Source organism: Hesperophylax consimilis, chromosome 23 (assembly GCF_061612785.1).
Source record: "Hesperophylax consimilis isolate HC1 chromosome 23, BYU_Hcon_1.0, whole genome shotgun sequence".
NCBI classification, from domain to species: domain Eukaryota; kingdom Metazoa; phylum Arthropoda; class Insecta; order Trichoptera; family Limnephilidae; genus Hesperophylax; species Hesperophylax consimilis.
Genome location: NC_142858.1, coordinates 23,089,083 through 23,111,746, shown reverse-complemented (window position 1 = coordinate 23,111,746; position 22,664 = coordinate 23,089,083). Strand labels below are relative to the sequence as shown.

Sequence of the window (22,664 nt, the reverse complement as noted above, 5' to 3'; positions counted from 1 at the left end):
TTATGGTTATCAGCTGATCACAACTTGATTAAAAGCTCTAACAGGTTGACAAACGACATTAAACATCAAAAAAACAAACTAACGCTATTCGTCAGTCAAATATGACGAAGTTTGACATGCACCTACTTTACTTGTTAATATTAATATATGCTTCTGTAGTTTTTTTATGTAAAACAATTTATATCTGGTTTGTATACGTACGGCGTAAAATAAATTTGGTCAAAAAATAATTATAGATACTCACTAGTCATTTTTACTTCGGTGTCGTTAAATCATCAAATATTCATCTTTTTTGGTTGGCGTAATTTTTTGCGATTACCCCAGGCGACTTGCTGTTTTTCATGAAAACTTTTTATATATTTTCAAATGTTGATTCGTTATTTTAGGCACTGGGTGCAACATATCTCAAGCGATATATTTCATCAGTAGCTAATTATATATTGAGGAGAAAAAATAAAATATAAGATTTATTCTTGTTAATAGTCATAAGTCAACCATTTCCCAGTTATATTTAAAACAAATTCATGTTGTAGTTTTATACAACTAATCAAAACATAAATTACGTGCGACCATATTTCTGCGAAATTTTTAAATCGAAATTGGTATCCTGCGATTTTTTTAAATTTGCTGTATTTTTGTGGCAAAGAACCATAAAATCTCCAAGTATGTAAAAAATTACAAAATTACTCCTCAACTATAACATTAACATTTTAAAAATAACGCGCGTTTTAGCTTTCCATCAAACTGTAATAAACTGGCAGGCTTAACAATATGATATTTGCCCTATTCTGCTGGTCACAATTTTCTCAAAAGCTGAAAACGGAAGGCAAAATAGCGCTAAATGTCCATTTGATGGCTTTGTCACACGTGAATTTCTGCGAAACAATTGGAACTTAGAGATTCAACTGTTCTACGCCACACAAATACAGAATACTTCTACCACAATATCTGGTGCGACCATTGTAACTAATTTATTTTTGTAACTGTTCTTTATTGCATCGCATTTATTCCTGTGAAATGATTGTATTTGTTGATTGCACGTTATGAATGTAGCAGGGCTAGAATGCCGCGTTGCTACATGGTGAAGAAGCAACACGCGGGCGGCGGCAAGGGCGGCGGTCACTACGAGCGTGTGCCCGGCGAGCGGCACGCCTACGAGCGCGAGGCCCCCGCGCGCCACGGATTTGAGCGCGAGACCCCGGCCAGGCACGGCTACGAGCGCGAAGGCCCAGCGAGACACGGCTACGAGCGGGAGGGACCGACGCGGCATGGCTACGAGCGCACGCCCGCGGGGCGCTACGCCCGCGAGCCCGCTGCTCCCGCTGAGACCCCCACCCGGCCGCTGAGCCCCACCGAGGCATGCGTGGCGCCCCCGTACTACGCCTCGAGAGAAACAACCGTCGGCGATGGTAAGTCAATAAACAACTACTTTTCATATTTCTATTTTGTTACCTAATTATAAATTACATAGTAATTACCACTGACTTCTACCAACGTTTCCTTAGCTGATTTGAAGTTATAGTAATTGAGTGGAGTAATAATAGAAAGCGTGTTTCTACAGATGCAGATTGACAATTCAATTTAATTAAAAGTAACTAAATTTTTTTGATTACGAAAACACCAAGTAACAGCTATTTTGGTATTATTAAATCTGAAGTTATACTTGACTACCGAATTTTTCAATCGAATTTTTGTCAGTTCGATATAAGACAGGAACATTTTAATACATAAAGTTTTTTTTACAATTAATAATAAAAAATAAATGTCGAATTTTTCGAAGAAAATAATGTAAAAAATAAAGTGATGTAAACTAAGATATTTTTTTATAAATTATGTTCTGTTCGTTATAAAAATTTGGAAGAATTTAAATATATATACTTTTTCACGCAAATATCTCCCGTACATATATACTTTGAAATACCTTAGAATGTTATATAGGTATCTATCGGTATCTAGAACTATAATAAAATAACAAAATTTAACTAATTTTTCAAGGGCTAAATATTGTTTCGTAGAATTTTTCGGAAGCATCTGTCGTAATTTTTTAAAAGCAAATAAAAATCGCGGTATTTACTATTTTTAACATTGTTGAACTCATACATCTAATCGTAATACAAAATGCAATAGCAAGGCTTTCATGAGTCGGTATCAGGCTGGGAGAAATATCTCCTAATATTGCTCTAGGGGTTGAAGCAGTTTAGATGATTGCAACGCTCTCAATTTTTCTTCGGTTATTTGTCGCACAGAACACACTGCATTTACGACATAGGCTGTATAGACACATTACTTGCGCCGCAAGGCTAAGCCACGTGATCCATATCGACAGCCGCCACCCCCGAGGAGTCGCCCACGGGCACCCCAACAGGCTGTTCTCAAGGAAAGACTCAACAAGTGCAACTCGGCACTTTACTCAAATTGTCAAATAAAAAATATATTTTTTGGATTTCTGTAATTCTTCTTATCACTCTGCGTTGAATAAATAAGCCGCCGTGGGCTATGGAACATGTGACTCAGTCTTGCGGCGCAAGTGATGTGCCCATACTATGTCATAAATGCAGCATGTTCTGTCGGAATCACATATACTACAAGTACTATGTTGGATAAGTCCACGATTCAGAATTTAAATGCGCCATAATGTGCTATACTGGAGCAAACACTGTGATTTACTTCAACTATAGGATGTCCCAATGTTCTCTTAAACATATTTCTGAAACGAAAGATTTGGGAATAACCTTTGACCCACACTTAACATTTCACTTCATATTGAAACTATATGCAGCAGGGCTTTGAGAATGCTTGGATTTGTGCTATGTAACTCCAGGCATTTCTGCAGCTCTACCGTGGTTCGCTTGCTATATTTTAGCCTAGTACGTAGTATTTTGGAAAGTGGCTCAATAATATGGGGACCAGGGGATGCAACGTACACTTCTATGGTAGAGAAAGTACAAAAGAAGTTTCTACGTTATCTTTATCTTAGAGACTTCGGGTACTATCCCTATTTATATCCATCAGCCTTCCTTTCCGGAATGCTGGGTATCGATAGTCTTGTCAACAGGCGGAAAGCTGCGTTGCTGATGATGGCCTATAACTTGTTGAACGGTCACATCAACAATCCAGAAATTTTGAATAAAATTTTATTTTACGTCCCTGATAACTTCGCAAGAGCGCGTAGACACAAACCATTCATTCTTCCGAGATGTAGGACTAACTTACCATCAGCAATGCCTCTCGGAAGAATGATAGGCCTTCTAAACTCACTAGCCTCTGACATCGACATTTTCCACCTGAGCATTTTTAAATTTAAATCGCTAACTAGGCAATTATGATTGTATAATAAATCTTTGTTATTGGAATTTTTTATTCTGTAAATATACATTTAAAATATAAATAAATGAATAAAATAAATGTTGCTTGAAATGGCTTTAGTTGTATTTGGTGAACAAATCTGAATATTCTGGCACTCCCCCACCTTAATCTTCCCCATCTCTTCCCCACCCTTCTACCTTCAGCCTCACAACATACCCCAATTATGGATGCCATAGTTTCACCGGCTCCAGATGGTTGGAAGCAGTTGGGACTCTTGTGCGGCATCCGACTGTCTAAAAGTGAAATAAATTTGTAGTTATATCATGTAAAAGTGCCATTATTATCTTAATGTTTCAAAGTAGACCCCCGGTTATAATCTAAACAAAATATATTTCTGATTCCCTGCCTTGGTATTAATTATGCAGTTTTTTTATATGTAGGTACCAAGGTACATACATTGTGTCAACCAAGGTACCAACAGTAGGTATTGTAGTAATATATTTTTGGGGTACTATGCCATACGAGCCAACGTTTCCCTGTTCCTTTTTCAAACATCTGCTCTGATGATGGACACTCTAATGCTGTCCGAAACGTTGGCAAAACGGACTGTTTAGGGAGAGGCTATTTGATTCATATTTTTTTAAGTTCACAAAATTTATTGCGTCAAATGGTTAACATTTTTATTTGAAACAGATAATGCACAACTATGTGAAAAAACGACAAATCGATCATGGTTGAAAACTGCAATGGATAAAGCCGTTGAGAAAGTGAAATCATACACGACATTATAAAGACACGTGTTCTCAATCACCGGGATCATCTTTAATCCAGGAGCATATCTAACAATGTTGGTTTCTGATGATGGACACTCTAATGCTGTCCGAAACGTTGGCAAATCAGCACGTATATTTTTTTTTATATAATTATTTACCAAACATAATTAATTTATTTTATAATAATCATTTTTATATTTGTATTTTAAAAGTTAAAATAATATATATTTTTTTAAAACAATAATTTTACCGAGTGATCTTAACATTCATCATGTTGATTTGCAAAATTACTTCCAGTTATTATTCGCTAAAAAATTGGAAAAACAAAAAAAAAGAGGAGATTTTTCTCATAATTTTCCTCTTATTTCGAACGTCACGTGTGCAAAAGTTCATCTAGAAATATTAAAATTCCGCTTTAAGAGGTGGGAATATGGAAGGGGTGGTTGTTCGAAATCTCATATAGACGGTGGCCTTCCTCTTGTTTTGAAGGTCAAGTGTGCAAAATTTCATCAATCTCGGAAAACTGTATATTTTAGAAACAAACAGTATATGAGTTATAGTGATGAAACAATTTACAGGAATTAGATATTTCATGTTGGGTACCTATGATATGTTTCCTTGTAATGTCTAGTAAGTGGTTTGTTCATTCCTTTATTACTAAGTGACGTCCGTTATATATAGATGTATGTGTGTGTGTATTTGTATGTATGTGTGAGTTTGTGTGTGTATACGTATGCGCATTAGACTGTTTATATTATTGACATGATGCCACGTTTGAATTTGAGCAGTGAATCCGAAAAAATATCAATGTTTCAGTTTAGACAAATATTATTTATAGTATGAAGAGCTAAATCGAACCGTCGCAGATACTTTTTTCTACACAAAAATTAACTGTGAGACTAAGGAAATTTAAGTAAATGGCTACACTTAAAATATTGATTAATTTGTTAAAATGGTTTTGTAAACGTAGCGTCTTCTACCTATCTTCCCTCTGTCAAATAAGTCAAATCAATAATAATGATCGTGCGATGATAAATTCTTCCCCCAAGCATATAGCCTTGCTGCACGCGTTGTCTAACAGAAAACTTCGTAAAAGTTATTTGAGGGAATTTTAAAATAAAGCCACTTTATGTGGTGATAAATTTTGAGAGGCAGCAGGGAAATAAGAGTGGTACTTTTGCATTATTACGTGCCCATGGAATTCATAAAACATGAATGTGCAGTGTTCGCGCAGAACCCAATGCAGCCGGAATGTTTGCCAAATGTGGCAGTCTCGAATGGAACTCCAGTATTCAGCATGTCCACATTGCTAATGTTGGATCATCTAAATGCATTATTGATTTCCCCCGTTTCATAATATGAAGCCAGCGGACCGCAATCTAGTTCAATATAAAACGATTCACAAACCAGTCGACCCTTTTGTCTCATTCAAATTTATTTTTTAAACCTATCCATAAATTACCCTTTTTGTACAATTTATAATCTTACCGAAAAATTTTGGTTCAATTCATTTTTTTATCTATAAAGTCAATTCTAATTATGAACGGAGAAAACTTACTAACATAAAATGTTGCTAATCTTCATACTTTAAAATTGATTTACTGAGTATTTGTAGGCATCATAAGGATGCACTATTCCTATATAAAGTAGTTAACAATAATATTCAATGCCCAGAGTTGTTAAACAAGATTCCATTCAATGTACCTGCGCGTTCAACACGCTCTTGTGTCCTGTTCAGGGTTGATCAAAGCAAAACGAACTCTAAGCAGAATTTTTACCTGAACAGACTTTGCAATAATTACAATAGCGTATTATCCAACGTTGATATTTTCAGTTGCCAACTTACCAAATACATAAAAGTATATTTAATAAAATAATATTTCTTTGATGGTTTGTGATAATGTTTATGTCTCTCTTGTTTATATCTCTATTATGATTTGATTTATATCTACAACCTCTGTCCATGGCTATAAATGTATCGTTTTGTAAATTTTTCTTTTGTTTTGTATACATTTTTTAATTCATATTCCTTTCTCATAAATTTAAATAACTTATTCCATATTATGCTGTCTCAGTTAAAGTTACAATGAGGAAATCTATAATTTATAGTACTTATGTAGAAACTAATATAAATAAATAGTAATAAATAAATAATGTCTTTAAAATCTCTTCAAATTATTCGAATTTCTGTTGTAAACCGGACTTTAACGAATGAATTGACAGATTTCCTAATAAAATAAACACGAATGTGTTTTGGCGACGTCGGAACATGTGTTCATAAAATTGCAAATATTTTTGTATTTCATAATAGGATAAGCGCAGTTGTGTGAACACGTAATCCGATATATTTCTTGGAGGGTAGTCTCGGGAAACCGGCTAAGGGACGCGGGCGTTTGAGCTCGTTGTGGCCAGGCCGCTCACCACGCTCTTTCTCGCCGAGACTGTCTCGTGATGGTGAGGTAATTTGCCCTCGATATGCGGCTTGTATATTTTATTTTGTTTTAAACATACTTACGCCTGTAAATGTTGGTTTAAATATCTAACAATGTTGGTTTATATATCTAACAATGTTGCTTTATATATCTAACAATGTTGGTTTAAATTGTTGGTTGTATTTGTATTCTTTTTTTAGAAATACACTTGTACTTAATGTACTTGTATTTTTACTACACTTTTAATTCGATTTTAATTACACAAATGTACTTGTATTTTTTCTTTTTTTTTTGATACATGCTCCATGTATTATTTTTAATTCAATAATACGTATTTTCTTTGATATACTTTTTATATTATTTTTAATTTTTCTGTTTTCCACACCTATTTTTTATATTCATATATCTTAAACTTATGTAGATATTTTGCATTATTTTTAATTCCTTTATACTTCATACTTGTTTTAGATGTATAAATTATTTTATTTTATTTTTATATTATTTTGTTTTTATTCAACTTATTTTTAATTTGTATTATTATACTTAACATAAAATTGACCACTACAACACGGGCATGTGAATAGTGTGGTGGCCAAAAATTTACACGTTTACTGTAATGTATAAACTTTACTGAATAAAGATAATATAAAAAATTAAAAAATATCTAACAATGTTGGTTTATATATCTAATAATGTTGCTTTATATATCTAACAATGTTGGTTTATTTATCTAACTATATTGGTTGATGTATGTAACAATGTTGGTTCATATATCTAACAATGTTGGTTTAAATATCTAACAATGTTGGTTTATATATGTAACAATTTTGGTTCATATATCTAATAATGTTGGTTTATATATCTAAATTCGGCATAACTCCAAACATGGTCAGGAAAAATGTTTCAAGAAGGTGGTTTTGCATTTATTGCAGTGAAGCTTTTGTACATTCTCAAAAGAAAAATTAGATTCAAAATCATGTTCAAGTAAAAAGATCCGAAAAGCCTCGGTTTACACCATATTCTTCATTGATATTTATTGAATTCAACGGGATTTTTCTAGGCTGTAGGAGCTTTATTTATGAGATATATATATATATATGTATATATTTTTTTTAATATAGATCATATGGGTTACATTAATACATACATATTTTGCAAAATATAATATTAAGGTTCATAATTGGTCATGTATACCTTATCAGAAAAGAGGAGCTCTTGTGCCTGATAAGGGAGCCGCGATTCTTACTTAGATTCAATGTTATAATATTATGTTATGTGTAAAATATATAATATATATATATATATATATATTATTTATATTATATATTTTAGTTTGATTTTATTTATTTGTTCTTGTTGGTTCGTAATACAGCGCAATTCGGAAGGGAGATTATTGTAGTTTTTTATGGCTTGGTAAATATAATGGTTTTGCATTTGAGTTGTTTTATAGATTGGCGTAATAAATTGATTTCCATTTCTCATCAGTTTGTAAAATTCTTGATATTCTGTGTTATTTTTTTCTTTACACATTTTTATAATGGAAGTTTGCTTAAATATATCATCAATATTTGGTACTGGAAACAATTTAAAAAGCAATTTTGTTGGGAAAGTAGAGTTTTTATATATTTATCCTACGTTTGTTACTTTATTAACCTTCTCAACTCTCTGTTAAAGATCATGGGTATTATCAACATTTTTTTTTGCTACAATATTTTGCATTTCATATCCAAGCTGAGGCCTCAATTTTATAATATAAAAATATACATAATACATTTGAAGAAAATATATATAATGTTAAATAATTATACAAAATTTAAATTAAAAATTAAAGTAAAATAAAATTTAAATAAAATGAAATAAAGTTAAAATCGGTATATTTATAATATATGTTATGTGTTTGTGAGTGATGTGTGTTTTATATTGGTATTGTGTGTTACGTGTATGGTATCTTAATAATTAGTATGGTATCTTTGTAATTAGTATGGTATATTTAGCCAAGATCACAATAATATAGGAAAAATAAAAAAAATAATAAAAATTTAAATTGAGCACCCACTTTTTCACCTCCTGAGTAAAATAATTGGTAATCTAACTGAAATCAAGTGAACCTAGATGTTTCGAGTGTATTTCCTTGTTATTCCCGGCGTGTACCTATATATTGAACGCTCCTCCCTGCGAACATGCATCGGCCTCATTAGGCGGTAGTTGGATGGGTATTGCCAGTGAGGTACCATTATTGTAATATCCGCTGCGCCGGAAGAGAATAGACGCTATTTTGTTCCCATCTCCTCACTTCCATCAGCACTACTCGCTCTTTGCCACTACACAGACACGCCCTATACATGTACACACAACGATGGTTCAGGGCTGCCACGAGGGGTAGATCCGCCTGCGAAACTGTGTAGGTACGGAGAGTACAATTTTAAAAGACGTTCCTTGGTTTGGCCGCCTGTTTGCGCTGCCCACCTTACGCAAAAGAACGCTATGCCTCTGCATTCATACAAACGAGTATTCCTAAGTGTAAATTGACACACACAAACTAACGCCTACAGATGCATACACAGCCACGCAAACAGACTGCACTCCCCTGCATTTAATCTGTTTTCACATTTCCCTTGCAATCCGATTCTCTTGCAAATGCATACCCCTTTTCCGTACAGAGCTTGCTCAGCTATGTAGTGTTGATAGCTGATAACTGAAACTGTTAGAGCTAAGAACGCGTTCAAGTAGTAAATTTGTGAAGGCCCATTTCAGGTGTATAATGAAAAATTACTTAAACTTCTAATAAATAATTCAGTTAGAACTCGATTTGAAACCAGAAAAAAAACAGTTACAAGTGAGTGCGAAATATGATTAACTAAGTAATGACATTTTTAATAGCGCTAATTTGTTAATAATTTTAGTTCTTAATGTAGTTGTGTTCTAGGCAAAAGCCTAGAACACAACTACATTAATTAATTAAACACAACAATATAATTATTTGACTGTAAAACAGTTTTTTTTAACCCTAGAATACTAAACATATTTTTTAGCCCATTAATGCTAAACTTCGCCTGTGAGGCGACTTTTATAAAAAAAAACCATATTTTACTTTAAAAAAATACAACATATTAAAACAAAAACAAAAACACTTTTATTACATATTGGGTAACAAAAAAAAAATAACACAATTCATTTTTTAAATACATTAAATATATTAAAAGCTTATTTTAAGATCATATATTTTGTTTCGTGGTATACAGAGATCTTTTACAAAAAAAAAAAAATCAAAAAAATTCACAATTGGAAATTTAAAAAAAACTTCTGGGTCTTATAGACCTGAGATGTACTAAGTCTATAAAAATATATTTCACAGCTTACAACTTAAAAATATTCATTGAGACCAAAATAAAGTTTCGGTTTTTTCCACCTACTTTTTTTTGTCGCATTTGCAACAGTTTGGAGACCGGTGTTCTAAGCAGTATGTTAACTTGCATTTTGCGCAGAAATAAATACTCATACGCCTCAATTTCGGGGGGCAGAAGTCACACATTGATCTTTTTCCCTTTTTTATGCATGGTTCATCTGAATCAGTGTCAGTATTATGACCAACCACGTCATGAATTGCAGAACGGACTCTTTTCTGCATACGTGGCCTTTCTTCCAAACGGATGGCGCACCAGTCGCTGCATAGGTTCTTGCTTAATATCTTGAGAAATTCTCTTCTTGACATTGGCTTTATTTTCAAAGCTTCGCAATTGGATACATAAATTACAAAGCTATTGAGTAGAGCCATATTCAACATTCCATAGAACATGCAAAGTGGCCAACGCCTAGTTTTACGGCTACAGCTTGAGTGACCACACATCTGGTCAAAAGTATCCACAGCACCTTTTGTTTCGTTATAAGAATGAATTATTGTCGGCTTACCGGAAACGGAGTCAACAGAAGGCTTGTCGTGCATCGTAGAGAGCAAAAGAACGGTCTTTTGAGGTTTTGGCTTGTAGCTAACAAGAGTGAGCTTTTCGTGGAATCCAAAAAGAGATGTCCCAACAGGGCGTGATGAATTATGTTTGAACTCTGGTGGAATTTCTTGCTTATTATTTCGAATTGTTCCAATAAGAGTAAGGTTGTATGGTGGTCGAAGCAATTGCTCAGCTAGCGGTATAGAAGTAAACCAGTTATCGGCAGTTAAATTACGATTTGTGCCATGTATAGTCTTTGTAAGCAGCTTACAATAGTAAGAGCCTAATGGTTCGTTTATAGCTGTACCGAGGTTTTTTCCCAAATACGGTGAGGCATCAAACATATATTTTGATCTAACATCGCACACTAAAACAATCTTTATTCCGTATTTGGCCGGCTTATTAGGAATATACATACGGAATGGACATCGTCCCCTGAATGCCAAAAGTTGTTCATCTATTGTCACGTATGAGCTTGGTTTATACAGATCTCTACATTGCTTGATAAAAATTTCCCAAATATTTCGGATAGGCGCAAACTTATCAGTTTTTTTTCTGTCGTCTCGAGTGTTACGATCATCGAAACGCAGACACTTTACAAGGAACTCAAACCGTTCACAGCTCATTGCAGCTAAATTTTGGGATCCACAAATCGTAGGATCAAACAGCTCATTTGTTGTCAAGTGATTATTTTTCAACGCTCCGCTCAAGATAAATATGCCAAGAAGCGCACGAAGCTCTTCTATTCTGACCTGTGATGTAGTAGTATTCTGAATTTTATACTTGGTAGCTGTTTGTATAATATATTCATTAGTCCGCAAAAGTACTTCGTCCATCAACTCCGAAGTAAAAAACAGTTCAAAACATTTCATGGGATCAACAATGCCCTTGGCGCCTTCTTTTGGGCCTGGCACAATATGGACTATGTTTCTCGAAGGAGTTCTGTTCGATTTTTGTTGTGACGAAGAAGGTTCTGAGGACCAAATATATTTGTTCTTTCCCCTCATAATCGATGCCGATGGCGTAATTATCCGATTCTCACAAGCCGGCTGCTCCCTATTTTGCGCCGTGGCTAAAGCTTCCTGAACATGAGTCGGTGTGGATTGTACATCGACATGAATTTGATTTGATACATGAATATTCTGCAAGTCATCGTCTAACTCAGTGACGTAATTGGGGTCATCCACACTGTCATCTGAATCAAAATCCGCTCCTAAATCGTCGTCCTCTTCACTTCCATCTACCGATATTTCCTCCAGCCATTTAAGTAGCTGCGCTTCAGACGTTGCCATTTCATAAAACTATAAAAATTATACTCAAACTTTAATTTTTAGCAAAAAATCAAAAAAAAAACCACAAACATATATGTACAAAAAAATTACCTTTAATGCTAAACTTCGCCTCACAGGCGCCACACGTGTCTGTATCTCAACAACGCAGCCGAGCAAATCCAAAAAACGTCTGTGCGCTAGCTCGTACAACACTCAACTGAGTTGGCGCGAGCGCATGCTTTGATACGAGTGAGCGATCAGGAGATATCACTCCAAAAAAAAATTGCTTCGCCTCACAGGCGATGTTTAGCATTCTAGGGTTAAATAATAATTTGTTCACAAAAATATTCTAAATCTCAAGTAGGTTCTGAAATAAAATTTATTTCCGAATTCAACTTGTTGCGTACTTTACTTTAATCTATAATTAAATAAAAATTTAATATCTACTATTATAGTAGGTACAAGTATATAATAAATATTTGAGACTCTTTGGAAAGACGAAAATACAAACGGATTAGCATACTTTCAGATACGGTATAGATTTTCACAAAAATTCTAACATTTTTCCCTTGTTTTCATATTACTTAAGTTAAATTTACGTGTACAGTTTAGTGGACACACACGGATACTTTCAGATACGGTAGGTATATATCTTCGTAAAAATTCTAACAATTTTTCCGTTGTTTTCATATTACTTAAGTTAAATTTACGTGTACAATTTAGTAGACACAAACGGATGCGCATACTTTCAGATACAGTATATATTTTCGTAAAAATTCTAACATTTTTCCCTTGTTTTCATATTACTTAAGTTAAATTTACGTGCACAGTTTAGTAGAACAAACGGATGGGCATACTTTCAGATACGGTATATTATATATTCGTAAAAATTCTAACAATTTTTCCGTTGTTTTCATATTACTGCAAGTTAAATTTATGTGTACAGTTTAGTAGATACAAACGGATGAACATATTTTCAGATACGGTATAGATTTTCACAAAGATCTAATATTTTTCCATTATTTTCATTATACTACAGTTAAATTTATGTGTAAATAAAGTGTTGATCTAAGCATTCTTAGTATTTTAAATAACTCCATTCCACTGTGACTTTAATTTTAAAGAAAAGGAAAATATTATTCTCAATTCTTTATATACGATCATAAATTGTTTTACTATTTAATTTACAATCGGATGTGTAGGGTCTGTTTCCTATATATATTACACACAATGTATATTAATCGATTCTCTCGCATGGGTACCTACCTACTTAAGAGGAAGCTACAAGCCAAACATGTGTATATTCTTGGTATACCTACCTTATATTGTAGGTAATAGGCATTAAAATCGCTTGATAAACAGAGTCTAGAAACGTTCGATTTTAAGCATAAAACTGTTTTTTATTTATTTTGTAAATAATTTTGTAAGAAAGCAAATAAATTAATCGAGTGAAACTGTCACATATAATCTTAACTATTATTTTATTTTTTTAATGTTATCTCCTTTACGCTTTCATAAATTTCTATTAAAAAAATTTTTTTTAGGAGTTTACATTTATATTTTTAATTGAGTAATTTATTTTTTTATTTGTATTCTACTCAAGCGAAACGATAGGAAAACCTTCAATTTATTTGAAGCATATTTTTTGGCATTCACAATGTACACCAATTCGTTATAAATATTAATCAAAATAGTGATTTAGCATTAAGCTTCGCCTTAAGAGAACTATAGACCATTTAACATGGCTAACTACGCACGCGATTGAGCCATAATACACTGTTTTTTACATTAACCCCATACAGGAGGCCCTGAGGAAAATAATTTCCTTACGGGGCCTATGTTTTCTTTCGGGATACTGTGTGGAAGAGTTTTTTAAGGAAAAAAAGGACACTAAGTTCTGGGAAGGAAAGGGGTATGAGGGTGGGTAGTGTGACAATAAATCATGTTATCTTCTCCTCCGGCATCTAGCTCAGAATCATACTTAAATATATTGCTGTTCTTATACTTACCAATTCGTATGTTCTGCCTTCTCGCCAATTCGTGTCGCTTGGGTGGGGACTAGGGAGGTGAATTTAATTAAGAACATCTAATAATTATAAGTCTCGATTTTAATAGGGTTTTTCAAGTGTTAATACTTAATCTAAATCATACTTAGATCTACTTACATCTTGTTACCGGCCATATTTTATATTAAATGCCATCCCGAACTTTGCAGATTTTCTGCGCGCCAATACTCGGTCCTCGAGTAATGTTCGGGATGGGCAGAGCATGAAACTGTCGCCAAGGCATGGGCACACAAAGGATTACAGGTTCTACTGATTGTAGTGAAATGAAAGCAGTAGTTTTGTTTTTGCACATTATAAAACATGGAGAATATATTTAAGTAAACATGTTACATATTATGACTCGGCACTTACCCCCAGGGATCAAAAATTGGTTCTTAATTCTATCTAAAACTGATTAACCACTTAATTACGGAAAGTGAGCGGGGAGCTTCCATACGGCCGGCGGTGGTCTGTCCCAGACAGATCGAGCTGGCACCATCAGGGCTTTGGTCCAGGAGACGGGTCCAGCGTCTCCGACAAGGTGGCTGATAAGCGGTTCTGGAGCGTATCGGGTCTATCGTTTATGTAACATTAATGGAGCGAATCCATCCATTGAGCTGATCGGCAGATTACTTGAGCGGGTGCCGTCCGGGCTTGTGATTTTATTATCCGTATCTTATTAAGAAAAATACGGCTTGTATCGCGCCACTTGAGGTGAATGCTTCATTTCCCGGAGTCCGCGGAATAACGATTTGCAAGGGATCGCGTATATAAACTTCAGTAGAACATTATTTGTGATCTTCACGAACACACACACGGTCATCCATTATACGGACGTTTAATTAATAGAGCCTGCACCGACTTGGTTTTTGTAAAAAGGAACCGAATAACCCGCATCAGGAATACTGATGTACACTTTTTAATACGATCGCCCATCCAGGGTAAAAATGAATTATAATCTAATTGACTGTCCGATCATTACACGGCCGTCCCGCTCGTGTAACAATTCCAGAGTACCCCGCGAAAAGGGAAACGGAAACAAACAATAGACTGCCCGGCGGTCTATTTGTTGCCAGACCGTGCTCTCTATAATTTTAATCAAAATTAATGCTATGAATGGTACTTGTTCTGAAGAGGTGTTTTAAATAATTACTTTTAAATAAGACTTAACACCGCTTCATAACATTACCCCCCGCGCCACACAAATGTTTGTCCCCAAACATTAATACAACTCTAAAAAAAACTACAACTGCAATAACTAAGCTTGAAAAGATCCTCTGGGTTTCTAAAAAAACAATCAACAATTATACATGAGCATCATAATTTGTAAGATAAGTAAGGAATAAGACAAAATCTACGATTTGGATAGCAAAACTTATGATGAATGGGTGTGCCGCAGCTTCAATCGCACCCATCGAGCGTGCAGCCGGATGGTTGAGCCTGCGATTCATCCATTCTAGAACTTAAAGATAACTTAAGATTAATGTAACTTAATTACAAATTTTAGAAGATATTACGTGAACGGAGTCTGCAAGCACCCACAGTATCGGAATACCGGGTGATGATAAATTGACGATTGTCGAAGACTGCCGTTAGCGTTACATCTGTGACGGAAAATATTCTTAAACAAAATTGTAGGTAAACCTGTAGGTATATAAAAAAATATTATTGTTCTTCTCAACACATCTAAACAACTTAAGCGTTAAAGCTTCACTGGCCCTTTAATAGGGCGATAAGCCACTCAGGCAGCACTTTTTTTTTAGGGAGGTAAACCAACCCTCACTTTTCACTGAGTCTACTTCTCCGTTGGAGATAAAACACACTTCGAAGAAATTCTATCTACTCTACCTGACCTGGTTATTGGGTAAGTCTTTCGAAGAGAATTTATACAATAAGACAAAATAATCATCCTTGGAAAGCATTATTTCGTAATAGTAGAAAAAACTTTTAACCTTTACACACACGCAGGTGTGTAAGGTGGTTTAATCGAGTGGAACTGTCAACAACCAATCTTATAGATGTGGTGCAATTAGTAGTAGTATACATCCATTGTTGTAAATGGAGTCATTGGTCGAAGATTGTATACATCCATTGTTGTAAATGGAGCCATTGGTCGAAAATTGTATACATCCATTGTTGTAAATGGTGCAATTGGTAGAAAATTGTATTATTGTACTAATTTATAGATAAAACTTACTTTTACTAAATATAACTAAAGTTATAGAAGGAATTTAAGGAAAAGACATATGCTGAACCAGCTCTTATAATTGTATCATTAATTACTATGAAATTATTAAACAAAATATCAAGAGTACTAACATAAGTATACCATTTCCAAACATGACAAGATAATTATAATAAAGTAAACAAAAATATATTTGGTAAAATTCAATTCTTAATAATAAAATTTTTAAAACTGCTTAGAAAACAAAGATGTACTGGACCGGTACATCTTCACTTTCTAAGTAACGGGCGAACGTATACAATATGCACATAAGTATATATTAAGAAACCTAGAATATACGGGGATAGTGGGAAAGTATCACCGTGCATTCCAAGATTTGGGCAGTTTATATATCCCATGCTACCTAACTTTCACTTGTTTAGTCAAAGCCATATTTCACGTCGTTTTTTTTTTTTTTTTTAATTATTGTCTTATAAGCTTATCTGAACAACATCATTGTCGTGTAACAAACTCGAGTAGGATACTAGAGTGTTATACTAAATTTATTATGTTTCTTTCTATTATTTACCGATTATACTAACCATTTTACGAAATTTCTATATTTTCTAAAAGAAAATTAACTAGGACAGGACTAAGGACTGTCATAATGCTGGGTCGCTCCAACTCGGGTGATCAAGCCGCTTTGTGCTCCCGTGCATTGAAAAATATTTGAAATATTAATTAATTGAGAGTACTTGGTAGGGTGGCCAGACCCACCAAAGCACTATCAGAAACATATTAATCCGGTATATTTTCTGACTTGACGATGTCTTTCACGTGAAAGTTACCAGTTTCCTTACCTTTGAGGTCTGCTAATGTATAGATTAAGTCTGATTTTTTCTTCACGACTATATTTTGCACAAAGCGTGGAGCTAGTTTCTGTGCAAAGTAATTTAAAGCGTTTGATTGGACGAAATTTCTACGCCAAACCCTGTCTCCGACTTGAAAACTAACATGTTTTCTCCGCAGGTTATAATGGTTTGCTCCTTTTTGATAAGCTTTTAGTAAAGCATCTGAGACTTGCTCATAAACTGATGACAGTTCTTCTAATTTTTGTGCGTAGATTCTCTGACTAGTACAATTTTGTGAATTAGATTCCGTATCAGCTATAGGGTTACGATGCAAATCACCGTCTAATATTTGCTCCCGACCATGCATTAGAAAATAAGGTGTAAAACCCGTAGCGCAATTTACGGAATTGTTCATAGCTGATTGTATTTGTGGTAAAAATTTTGACCAATTACGGTGGTCTGATTCAACTAATATCGATAATGCGGTGCCCAAAGTTTGGTTATATCTCTCTACCACATTATTTTGAGGGGTATAATAAGAGTTATAAAACGGAGGTGGTATATTATAATTATTTAATAAGTCCTTAAATTCTTTGGATACAAACTGACGGCCGTTATCACAAACAATGGTGCGCGGTACGCCATGTACAAGAAAGATACTTTCTTCTAAACTCTTCACAATGCTTCGCGCGGTACCTTTGCGCAACGGGAACAGCCAGGTAAACTTTGAAAAAACATCGACACAGGATAAAATAACGGTAAAACCAGAGTAACTTCTCGGTAATGGACCTACCAAATCCAACGATAACATTTGCATTGGACGTGTAACTTTTTTTGGATGTGATGAAATACCGTTAGGTGAGGCCGTACTGATTTTGTGGGCCTTACAGACCGTACAGCGATTTACAAATTGTTTAATGTCTCTGTACATATTTGGCCAAAAATACCGTAATTGTGCTTTTTTATAAGTTTTAAAAACGCCGGGGTGACAAGATCGAATAGACTCGTGAACACTACTTAAAATGTCTAATCTTTTTTCTTGAGGAATTACTTTTTTCCACGCAGTGTCTTCACACAGTGCTAAACGAGTTTTCGTGTGACGAAATAGTTCGTTTTCCCGAATTTGGAAGTTCTGAAAACGTTGGGGAAATTCTTGACAACCCTTCCAAATATTTTGATACCACTCATCTTGAATATTTCCTGAATCTATAATGGAGATTTCGGCAAGATCCATTCGCGAAAGGACATCTGGGACTATGTGTTGAGTACCTTTACGATGGATTACGTCAAACGAGAATTGGGATAGGCGTGAACTCCAACGCGCGAGACGACCGCTGGGGTTGGACAGAGAACCTAACCATTTTAGGCTTGAGTGGTCGGTTACAACTGTAAAATGAGTTCCTTCAATGTATGGTCTAAAGTGTGTAACGGAGTCTAGTACGGCTAAAAGTTCGCGCTCAGTTATTCCATAATTACGTTCGTGAACGTTTAAGCATCTCGAAAAATAAGCAATAGGGTGCTCCTGTCCATCTATAGTTTGAATTAATACGCCCCCAATGCCTACGGAGCTTGCGTCACAGTGTATAGCGAAGGGTTTCGAAAAATCTGGACAACTTAAGACTGGGGCAGAAGTAAGTGCTTGCTTTAGTGCAATAAATGCGGATTCAGCTTCCGGTGACCATTTAAAATTACTAATTCCCTTTTTTGAACCAGTAATACTTGTTAAAGGAGCTGCAATGCTTGAAAATCCCTTGATAAACCGTCTAAAGTAACCGCACAGGCCAACAAATGCCCGAATTTGTTTAGCATTTTTCGGTATAGGAAAATCTTTAATACTATCTATCTTACTTGGATCAGTGCGAAGTCCCTGGGAATCTACCATATAGCCCAAGTATTTAAGCTCGGCTTTACAAAATTCTGACTTTTTTAAGTTAATGGTGAGACCCGCGTCTCGTAGACGTTCGTACACCCGATTTAACAAGTTTAAATGTGATTTCAAGTCTTCCGATACTAATATAAGGTCATCTAAATAGCAAAAAACATTATCATCGAAATCAGGTCCAAACAATGCATCCGCTAGTCTTTGTAATTCGCTAGGAGCATTTTTCAAACCAAACGGCATGCGAGTGAACTCAAAGAGGCCCCGCCCAGGAACAACAAATGCTGTCTTTTCACATGATTTTTTGTCCAAGGCTATTTGCCAAAATGCCTTGGAGAGGTCAATCGAGGAAACATATCTGGCACCGCCCAGTTTATCTAGGATACGCGCAATATAGGGAAGAGGGTAACTATCACGTACCGTGACGTTATTAATTTTTCGAGAATCAAGGCAGAATCTAGCTGTTCCGTCTTTTTTTGTTACAATTATTACTGGACTGGACCATGGTGAACGAGAAGGTTGAATAACCCCTAATTTTAGCATTTCATCAACTTCTGTTTCTAATTGTTTCTGCCGTGCGGGTGAAAGAGGGTAATATCGCTGTTTGATGGGTGGTCCTGTTGTAATTATTTTGTGTTTAACTAAGTGTGTTAGACCTAACCCCTTTTTTTCAAAAGAAATTGACTCGAATTTTTTAACTATTTTAGAGAGTTCCCTGTTCTCTTCAATAGTTAGGGATGAGGCTGGCCGAATAGCCCGCAACCCACTAATATTTCCTTCCGAAACAGGAAGAGTAGCTTTCGAAAACAGTTCCGGTGCGATGTGGAACTCCTTCCAAAAGTTAACTCCTAGAATAATTGAAGGCGACAATGTCGGGATGACGTAGAAAAGAATTTCCTTTGTGGATGATTTATACGTGACCGGCAATGACATTGTCCCTAAGACTGGTTGGTTTGAACCGTCCGCTGTATAAACACTAAACTTAACTTTAACTAACTTAATACCTAATTCCTTAAAAATTTTATAACTATTGCCTCCTAGACATGACAATGAAGCGCCGCTGTCTAGCATTCCACTGTAGAAATTATTTATAATATGTACATAAGTATAAGGACGGTTATCATTTTCAATAGCCATCTCCCGTGGCAGCGGGCCCACTGTTCCGGTTGATGGGGATGAAAGAAATTTATCAACTATTCGGAGCCAACTCTCCCACTCGCTTTTCCTCTGCGCCAAGGACGGCTTGTAGCAAGAGAGACTCCGACCTAGTTTTTTGACTTTTTATGAGCTTTGTCATTGATAGCTCCCACTTTAGGATTGTTAGACCTTGAATTTTTCTTCCTGCAATCTTCTATAACGTGTCCCGATAGTTTACAATATGAACAGAATGGTTTATTGTAAAACGTTCTAGAATTTTCGTGTGCAGTTTTTGTATATGTGTTAGAAGTAGAAGAAGACGGTTTATTGTATTTATAATTATTATCTCTCTTTCCAAGACTAACTTTAGTATAGTTGTTGGAATAATTGTTGTTATTTGGTTTTCTGTACTGATTTTGGTTATAACCTTGGTGTCTATGCATATTATTATTATTAAAATTAGGTGTTTGTCTAGCAGTACTATCAAATTTCTCCTGTTTATTAGTGACAGGTAAGTCTACTTTTGGTTGAGAAACGTTGAAAGATACGAAATCATCCGACAGTGATGCATAAGATTCCAAGTTGCCTGCATGAGTAGTCAATTGCTCGAATGTCGATATATCTCTTGAGACTAGTAAATTTGTATACATAGGCAATAAAGCTTTTTTTGCCAACCGCAAAAGTTCTAATTCCGGTAGTTTAGCTTCAAGCATATTGTTTAATGACTTCATTCTGAGAGTGAATTCTAGCACTGACATACCTTTAGGTTGTGTCATGTTAAATAGTTTTACCTTAAGATCTGTTTGAAGGTCGTTTGCTTCAAATTGTCTTATCAAAAGTTTTGAAAGATCGTCCCATTTCAAATCCTGAGTGTAAATAGACCTGAACCACAGGAGTGCTAAACCTTCTAAAAGATCAGGAAAAACGCGTACAAGATGATCCTGGTTAAAATTTTTTGTCCTACATTTCTCCTCAATTAATAGTAAGAATTCCCTTACACTACTTTTTCCGTCATATTTCAGTTTCCAACCGTCTACGTTATTTGAGTGTGAGTCCCTATAAATAATCTTCGTTTGTTTAATTATGTGGGCTTTCTTAATGGTTGTGTCGTCTAATTCAGAATCCGATGATTCAGAATTCACTTCACTTATAGCAGGTATTTTAATCTCTTTATTATAAGCGCGCGCCTGTAAACGTAACTCATGAGAAGTCGACGATGGATCAATATTCCTGTCTTTAAGTTCTTTAATGAGAACCTCCTTCGAAGCCCCATTGATATTTGGTATTGGTATTGGTGAAGACATGATTACGTTCTTTGATGTTCAGATAGAAAGAAAGAAGTAAAAGAAGAGAAAAATAAATATTTAATTTTTTTTGTTTATAAAACAAAAGAAACTCTTCATTGACGGCTGTAGTATCATTAGACGTAATATTAGCTCAACTTCTATTGTACAATTGTGAAAAAAAACAAAAAAAAATTGTTAAAAAAAATATGCTCCACCCTAATGAGAATTGCGAAAAATGGACCACCCTATTATATTGTGAAACGTTATTAAACGTCGGCCTAATGTAATTGTCAATCAAAGATATCATTTAATTTGGGCGAAAAAAAATGACGTAGGTATGTATATAAATAATATTGAGTGTTTGTTGACTTACGAGTAATTAAAACGCATATCGATTGTAATGTGGACTTACAATTTGTATTGTAGAACGCCGACATAAATGTTTTTAATATTATGTATATTAGCGTAAAAATCTAATAATATTATAAAACGCAAATATGCCTTGATCAAACAAGTGAATGACATCGTAAAATAATCGTAAATAATTATGAATTAGACAGTTTGACATAACCTCCCATATAATCATCTTGTTTACCAATTAGTGTTGACATAAAATTTGACAGCTACAAAAGCATAGATAAATCATAGATTTCATGAAAGATGAAAGTTTACGCAAGATTTTACCATAGAATAACGCAAATTATGAATTATCGTTACAAGAATACTGAGTGTATTTGAGGTTATGAAACAATATTCAAATCACTTGACATATGTGATACAATATTATGTCAATTAATCATGAAACATTTCACCAAAATCAGCACAACATGCAATCACCACGAGCCAAAACACGTTGAGGCGCCAATTGTTACCGGCCATATTTTATATTAAATGCCATCCCGAACTTTGCAGATTTTCTGCGCGCCAATACTCGGTCCTCGAGTAATGTTCGGGATGGGCAGAGCATGAAACTGTCGCCAAGGCATGGGCACACAAAGGATTACAGGTTCTACTGATTGTAGTGAAATGAAAGCAGTAGTTTTGTTTTTGCACATTATAAAACATGGAGAATATATTTAAGTAAACATGTTACATATTATGACTCGGCACTTACCCCCAGGGATCAAAAATTGGTTCTTAATTCTATCTAAAACTGATTAACCACTTAATTACGGAAAGTGAGCGGGGAGCTTCCATACGGCCGGCGGTGGTCTGTCCCAGACAGATCGAGCTGGCACCATCAGGGCTTTGGTCCAGGAGACGGGTCCAGCGTCTCCGACAAGGTGGCTGATAAGCGGTTCTGGAGCGTATCGGGTCTATCGTTTATGTAACATTAATGGAGCGAATCCATCCATTGAGCTGATCGGCAGATTACTTGAGCGGGTGCCGTCCGGGCTTGTGATTTTATTATCCGTATCTTATTAAGAAAAATACGGCTTGTATCGCGCCACTTGAGGTGAATGCTTCATTTCCCGGAGTCCGCGGAATAACGATTTGCAAGGGATCGCGTATATAAACTTCAGTAGAACATTATTTGTGATCTTCACGAACACACACACGGTCATCCATTATACGG

General features: G+C 35.1%; 1 protein-coding gene across 1 annotated transcript in view; it reads left to right on the top strand.

Moving 5' to 3' along the window:
- Positions 1-22,664, top strand: part of LOC149412475 (uncharacterized) — a 67,124-nt gene that overhangs the window by 30,791 nt on the left and 13,669 nt on the right. Inside the window, exon 3 of the mRNA XM_089645786.1 lies at positions 1,054-1,409. Within this exon, the coding sequence (XP_089501912.1) occupies positions 1,064-1,409 (346 nt within the window). The 5' untranslated portion in view covers positions 1,054-1,063. The remainder of the gene's footprint in view (positions 1-1,053; positions 1,410-22,664) is intronic.